Raw genomic sequence first — 7,402 nt, 5'->3', positions numbered from 1 at the left:
CCCTGAAGGGGTGGGTCCAGCCCCTCATGCTAATCTGTCACCATCTTTTGATGCTACCTTGCAGGGACAGATGGACTTCTTCCTGTCTCCATTGCTCAGCATCCCTCAGTGTTACACTCCTGCTTCCTGTGGGAACTGCCTGAAGGTCTGAGCCTGGAACCCAAGGGGAAGGGGAAGGAAGAGGAGGAAGAAGAAGACGTCAAAGCCTGAAACCCTGCATACCTTTCCAGCAGGAACCTGGAGTCACAACACCCACTGCCTGCTGCTCGTAGCCCTTCAGAGCAGCAGGCGCCAGCTGTTCCCGTCCTGCCCAAGGCCCCCATGCTGGGGGTCACCCCCAAGATGGTGGCAGCTCCGGGGAGGACTGTGCTACCAGCTCCAGCCTCTGGCTGCTAGGCCTCTCTGTGCTCTGGCCCTTCACCCCAGCGGGGCCTCTAAGGGGCCAAAGCCTGGGCCATGCTGCGCCTGGGGCTGTGTGCAGCAGCGCTGCTGTGTGTGTGTCAGCCAGGTGCTGTGCACGCGGACTGCTGGCTCATCGAGGGGGACAAGGGCTACGTGTGGCTGGCCATCTGCAGCCAGAACCAGCCGCCATATGAGACCATCCCCCAGCACATCAACAGCACTGTGCATGACCTGCGTCTCAACGAGAATAAGCTCAAGGCCGTGCTCTATTCCTCACTCAATCGCTTCGGGAACCTCACGGACCTCAACCTCACCAAGAATGAGATTTCCTATATTGAGGATGGTGCCTTCCTGGGCCAGACGAGCCTGCAGGTCCTGCAGCTGGGCTACAACCGGCTCAGCAACCTGACTGAGGGGATGCTGCGAGGCATGAGCCGCCTGCAGTTCCTCTTCGTCCAGCACAACCTCATTGAGGTGGTGACGCCCACCGCCTTCTCCGAGTGCCCCAGCCTCATCAGCATTGACCTGTCCTCCAACCGCCTCAGCCGTCTGGATGGCGCCACCTTTGCCAGCCTGGCCAGTCTGATGGTGTGTGAGCTGGCCGGCAACCCCTTTAACTGTGAGTGTGACCTCTTCGGCTTCCTAGCCTGGCTTGTGGTCTTCAACAATGTCACCAAGAACTACGACCGCCTGCAGTGTGAGTCACCGAGGGAGTTTGCTGGCTACCCACTGCTGGTGCCTCGACCTTACCACAGCCTCAATGCCATTACCGTCCTGCAGGCCAAGTGCCGCAATGGCTCAATGCCTGCCCGGCCTGTGAGTCACCCCACACCCTATTCCACGGATGCTCAGAGGGAGCCTGATGAGAACTCAGGCTTCAATCCTGACGAAATCCTCTCAGTGGAGCCGCCGGCCTCGTCCACCACGGATGCATCTGCTGGGCCAGCCATCAAGCTGCACCAAGTCACCTTCACCTCGGCCACCTTGGTTGTCATCATCCCACACCCTTACAGCAAGATGTATGTGCTGGTCCAGTACAACAACAGCTACTTCTCTGATGTCATGACCCTCAAGAACAAGAAGGAGATCGTGACGCTGGACAAGCTTCGGGCGCACACCGAGTACACCTTCTGTGTCACCTCGCTGCGTAACAGCCGCCGCTTCAACCACACCTGTCTGACCTTCACCACTCGGGACCTTGTGCCTGGGGATCAGGTCCCCAGCACCTCCACCACCACGCACTATATCATGACCATCCTGGGCTGCCTGTTTGGCATGGTCATCGTGCTGGGGGCTGTCTACTACTGCCTGCGCAAGCGGCGCATGCAAGAGGAGCAGCAGAAGTCCGTCAACGTCAAGAAGACTATCTTAGAGATGCGCTATGGTGCCGATGTGGATGCTGGCTCCATAGTGCATGCTGCACAAAAGCTGGTTGAGCCACCGGTACTGCCCGTGGCCAGAATGTCCTCTATTCCCTCCATGATTGGGGAGAAACTGCCCGCCTCCAAGGGTCTGGAGGCCGGGCTAGACACACCCAAGGTGGCTACCAAAGGCAACTATATTGAGGTGCGCACAGGTGCTGCAGGGGACAGCCTGGCCCGGCCTGAGGATGATCTCCCAGAAATCGAGAACGGCCAGGGCTCGGCAGCTGAGATCTCCACCATCGCCAAGGAAGTGGACAAGGTCAACCAGATCATTAACAACTGCATAGACGCCCTCAAGCTGGATTCCGCCTCTTTCCTTGGGGGCGGCAGTGGCGGTGGGGACTCTGATCTGGCCTTCGAGTGCCAGTCCCTCCCTGCAGCTACTGCTGCCTCCTCGACTGCCACTCCTGGGGCGCTGGAGCGGCCCAGCTTCCTGTCACCCCCCTACAAGGAGAGCTCCCACCACCCGCTGCAGCGCCAGCTGAGTGCTGATGCCGCAGTGACCCGCAAGACCTGCAGCGTGTCCTCCAGTGGCTCCATCAAGAGCGCCAAGGTCTTCAGTCTGGATGTGCCAGACCACCCAACCCCCACGGGACTGGCCAAGAGCGACTCCAAGTACATCGAGAAAGGCAGCCCCCTCAACAGCCCGCTGGACCGGCTTCCACTGGTGCCCACGGGCAGCAGTGGGAGCAGTGGGGGTGGGGGTGGCATTCACCACCTGGAGGTGAAGCCAGCCTACCACTGCAGCGAGCACCGGCATAGCTTCCCGGCTCTCTACTACGAGGAGGGTGCCGACAGCCTGAGCCAGCGCGTGTCCTTCCTCAAGCCACTGACCCGCTCTAAGCGAGACTCCACCTATTCGCAGCTCTCCCCCAGACATTATTACTCAGGGTATTCCTCCAGCCCCGAGTACTCGTCTGAGAGCACACACAAGATCTGGGAGCGCTTCCGGCCCTACAAGAAGCACCATCGTGAGGAAGCATACATGGCTGCTGGCCATGCCCTGCGTAAGAAGGTCCAGTTCGCCAAGGATGAGGACCTGCATGACATCCTTGATTACTGGAAGGGGGTCTCAGCCCAGCAGAAGCTGTGACCCTCTCCTCCCCCACCGGTGAGGTGATGGGGAGGGCAGGGGTATATGGGGGAAGGGCCCCCCCAACAGGGTGGCCGGGAGGCGGGGGACAGGCCAAGGAGCCTGGGGCCAAGAGGCCCGGGGCCTAGGAGTGGACGCACACGCACACGCGCACACACGCACCCACACACACACACTTGACCACCACCTGACTGTGAAGTAACCAACACCCAATAATAACGGACAGGAAAACAAAAATTTTCCTTAAAGTTTACAACCTGCTACTGAAACCAGTTGTCTCTACTGTGCTGCCCAAGGGACTTGCTGGGCTGGGGAAAGAGGCCAGAAAGAATGTGGGACCTGAGACTCAGGCGGGTTTGGTGGCAAGAGAGATTTGGGTAGAAGCAAACCATAGGCCTCTCTTTCAGGGAGGCTATCCTCCAAGCTGGGGAACCTTTCCCTTGGAGATCTGATAATGTGGACATTGGGCATCCTCCCCTCCCACTATGGATGGCCCAGACAGAGAGGAAAAGAAGCCCCAGGGGTCTCTCACCCAACAGGTTACAGCTCTGTCTCCCAGCTTCCTGGCCCCGTGCTGGCCTCGCCTCCAGCTGCTCCTCTGGGCTCTCCCCTTCATCTGCTACTCCTTCCAAAGTTGTGGTCTCAGGGGTCTAGGGACTGAGGCAGGCGGGTGCTTTTCTTCTTTAGAAGAAGTCCATGGTCATCTACAAGGGGGAAGGCTGTGGTCCCTAGCCCTGGGTGGCCAAGGGCAAGCAATGTTCTGCTGACCAGACAGAAGCAGAGGCAAAGGGTGCCACCAGCCCCCTTCAAGTGTCTTCCAAGTAGCCCTGGGGATCTGCCTGGGTGTGGGGTGGTGGGTAGACCTGCTCCCCACTGGTATCTCAGGTGTAGGCCCCCATGCCACAGCCCCTAGTTTCTCTGGGTCTCTGGGATCCTACCCACCACCGAGAGGCAACAGTGAATGACAAGGCCTGGGGCCAGTGCTGAGATGATGTAGATTGTGGGGATCCCTCTCTGCACCCTGCACCCCACTTGCCTGGCTCCTGCTGGGTGCAGCATCTTGGCCTGCCCAGGAGGGCATCTGCCCCCATCCCATCCTGTCTTATCCCCTGGCTAGAGGGACTCCCATGTTTTCATGGAAATGACCACAGTCCTCCTTCCGACACTCCCAACACCAATCAAAGCACAAACAGTGAGGTGCCTCCTACTGCCCTGGTCAGGGAGCAGGCCAGGTTCCTGGCCCCTCCCCTTCCCTAGCTGGTCCGTTGCCACGGCAACCCAGAGCCTGGCAGTTGGTGCCCAGAGCGACCAACTGACCAACCGTTGGGCTCTGGAGTCCTCTCAGTGTGGGTGGCGGCAGAGGGGGGTACAGGAGGCCTGGCCAGGTGACAGCTTTCTCAGGAGCCCAGGAGCTTCTTGGGGACAAGCTCTGGAGGCTGTTGTGGAGTCCCGAGACTAGGCCTAAGGCATTGTCCTGTGCCTTTGAGTGGGCAGTGGGCCTGTTGGGCATTGGGACAGCTGTACCAGACAGTGCTGTCCCCTGTCCGTGTACCCTTTAGCTTCCCATTGAGATAGGGAGGAGCCTTCTCAGCTTGACCCCAACTTCCAGAGACCCCTCATTCCTGTTGCTCTTTTGGGCTTCATGAGATGGGAGGGCGTGACTGGAGTGAGGCAGATGATGGGAGCAGCTTCTCACCTGACCTGTGAGGACTCCGATCATGAAAGCTAGGGCTTGGGGGTGGGGTATAGGGAAGGACCAGGGTGGGGAGACTTGACTGAACACCTCTATCACATCGACTTCGGGGTGGGCTGAGCCCAGGGCTCACTCAGGGGTGACATTTGCAAAAAACAAAAAACAAAACAAAAAAACAAAAACAAAAACAAAAAAGAAAAAAAAAAAAAAGACTGTTCTGGGAAGAGGAGGGGACTGGCCAGCCTGGATGTGAAGAACAAAGCTCCCCGAGCCACAAACCTGCCCCTCACCCTATCCTATACCCACCACCCTGAGTCAGCAGGCAGGCCGAGAGGCTGCGGGGCGTGAGCAAGCAGACCCCTGTTATCTTTGCATGACGATTTTACTGTATTTTTCTGAGCAAACATTTGTCGTGTATGTGCCAGTTTGTCCAGACTTCCCCCACCCCCACCTCCATTCCCTTCGTGTGATCCGAGCAGCTCTTGAAACCCAGGGAGGGCCAGCTCTGCAGAAGACCCAAAACAGGTGCCACCAACCTAGCCCTGCCCCAGACCCTCCTCCCACCTTTCTGGGCACTGGGCCCACAAGTGCTGCCTGCCTTCCTCCCTCTAGAGCCATTCCTTCCCACTTCCCATCTCTGCTTGCCCTCTTCCCTCCTCTCCACCAGGAAAGCAGTCTTAGAAGAGTAGCCCTTGTGGGAGGGGCTGTGGAAGGATCCCCACGGCCTGTTTCCATCTGGAAAGGAAGCTGGGGCCCTCTAAAGAGAGACCTGACCAGCCACATGTGATGGAGAGCGCTGTCATACTGAGTACAGGAGGCTAAGCTCTTGGAGCTTCGTGGGGTGGCTTGGGGCTCTGCAGTAGGGGAGTGGACTTTGTCACACCCAGGGAGACTCCCCACAGTGGAGTGGGCTCTGTCCCTACTTTTTGGCCACCATTCTTGGTTGGTGACTTATAAAACCTCAGATGCCACTTCAGGGGGACTTTAAAGAGAGGTCCATTTCAACAATGGGGAGCAGGTCACAGGGACCTTTGAGACAGAACAAGGAACCAAGACATTGGGCCAGTCCCCAAGTTGACCTGGCCAGTCCTCTAGGGGTAGCCCCTTGGAGTTTCCCTCTGGCATGTCCTATATACATCCCATCTAAAGTGGCTGTCCCTGGGCAGAAGTGCAACTGTCACAAAATGACAAATGGATTCTTATACCCTGGAGCCAAGGGAAGCCACTGACTTTATGAGTTCTAGGCTGAGACTTGGGGGCAGGCCATGATTAGGGGCACAGAGAGAGGAGGAACCTAAGGGCTTGATGGAGTCATCTGAGGGACTTGTGGGTAGGAGGTCACAACTGGGCTTCCCTGTTATAGTAGAAAACAGCCTGTGAGGCCTCCTTTGTGGGACTGTGTGGCTTTTCCAGAATAGGCGTAGGCCTGAAGGAAAAACGCACAGTCTTAGCAGGTTTGAGGAGCCTGGACCAGGTTCTTGAGTCTCTGGAAAGTTCCCGACTCCAGTGTCCCTTCAATTCTGAGACTCCTGAGTACAGAGCCTATGCAGGGCTGGAGGGCCTGTCTAGGGAGGTGGCCAGGGAAAGCCCACTTAGGAGGACCCAGACGGACAGTGCCCGGAGGGGGGGCAGTTATTGGTGGTACTGATGTCTGGGGCTGGCCCATGGCCCTCCTCCATGTTCCCGATTAGAAATCGCACTAGCTCACAATCCAGTACATGTAAGGAGTTGAAGTTGGGCAGAAGTATAGGGAAAGGGAAATCTCTAGACAGGCCACGGGGGTGGGGTGGGGGTGGGGAGACAGACAGGGACAGCCCCCCCATCCTTCCAGTTCATGAGTGGCAGAACTGCAGGGAAGCAGATGGGGGCTTCCTCGCCATGATGGGCATAGGGGACCTGGTGTCCTTTGGTCTCTCCAAGAAGACAGGCAACGGAGCTCTGCATGGTAAGACAACCATTGCTTTAGAAATGAGCTCCGAGGGGGAGGTGTGGGTCCTGTCAGCTGTCCCCCCAGTCTCTTCCCTAGGCACCCACCACTCTGCCCCAGCAGGTCCTATCATGGCTGTGGGCCTCTTTTCCAGGGCGTGGATGGGTGGGAAAAGGCACGGGGGGAGGAGTGTCTAGTTACCAGTAGGGTGACCCTCACCCCCTTAATGTTTGTCCCTCTTGACAAGGCTTGCTGTCTGGGATGGGATCCTCCTTCTCCCAGGCCCCGTGCTCATATCACATGACCTACATCCACCTCTAAGAAACAGTCTCCTCCCCTACCCCCCAGCCACTAGCCTCAGTGTCCCCCTCTCAGCTGCCAGCTGCCCCTGCTTGAAGAGCAGGGAGAACAGAGGTGTCCACATAGGGTGGCCTGCTTTTCCTCCCCTCCTCTTTTGCCAGTAAAGCATAGGGCTGGGGTGGAAGTCCAGGCGATGATGGCCACCTCTCCTCCCTGCTTCCCACATCCCCTTCCCTGCACCCTCCTCAGGAGCTGCCTGCCCCCAGGGGCATGGCGGCCTGGCACCTGGTTTGAGCCCTGCGGAGCTGGGCTCGGGGCCCTGAATTCTGAACCTGTGATCCCTCGCTGTGTACGGACCTTGCCCCCTCCTGGGGGGCCCTAGGCCCTCTCCTTTTCTTCTTTTAGGGGGTAACTTCATTTATTTCTCCTCCCTCCATTCGCCTCCCCCCTCCCCTGATTCTCCTGTTTTAAACCGAATGGCACGAAACCGTTTTCCTCACCTTGGAGACTCCTGTATGGAGAGAATTTCTATATTTGCAATAAATTTCTTATTTAAAACAACA

The 7,402-nt window shown here is 57.8% G+C and overlaps 1 protein-coding gene and 1 long non-coding RNA gene across 7 annotated transcripts in view; one reads left to right on the top strand and one right to left on the bottom strand.

The window, feature by feature from the left end:
* Positions 1–3,590, bottom strand: part of LOC102549375 (uncharacterized) — a 25,851-nt gene extending 22,261 nt beyond the window's left edge. For both annotated transcript variants that reach the window (XR_010053444.1, XR_593647.4), the window contains exons 1-2: positions 3,452–3,590; positions 58–153 (exon numbers count right to left, since the gene is read on the bottom strand). This is a non-coding gene — a long non-coding RNA (uncharacterized LOC102549375). The remainder of the gene's footprint in view (positions 1–57; positions 154–3,451) is intronic.
* Positions 1–7,402, top strand: part of Elfn2 (extracellular leucine-rich repeat and fibronectin type III domain containing 2) — a 51,283-nt gene extending 43,881 nt beyond the window's left edge. For all 5 annotated transcript variants that reach the window (XM_006242041.5, XM_039080278.2, XM_039080277.2 and 2 more), the window contains exon 2: positions 65–7,402. In XM_006242041.5, the coding sequence (XP_006242103.2) occupies positions 457–2,919 (2,463 nt within the window). In that variant the 5' untranslated portion in view covers positions 65–456 and the 3' untranslated portion in view covers positions 2,920–7,402. The remainder of the gene's footprint in view (positions 1–64) is intronic.

Source organism: Rattus norvegicus, chromosome 7, assembly GCF_036323735.1.
Source record: "Rattus norvegicus strain BN/NHsdMcwi chromosome 7, GRCr8, whole genome shotgun sequence".
NCBI classification, from domain to species: Eukaryota; Metazoa; Chordata; class Mammalia; order Rodentia; family Muridae; genus Rattus; species Rattus norvegicus.
The sequence above is the reverse complement of the archived record's forward strand: the minus strand, read 5'-3'. Positions and strand labels throughout refer to the sequence as shown.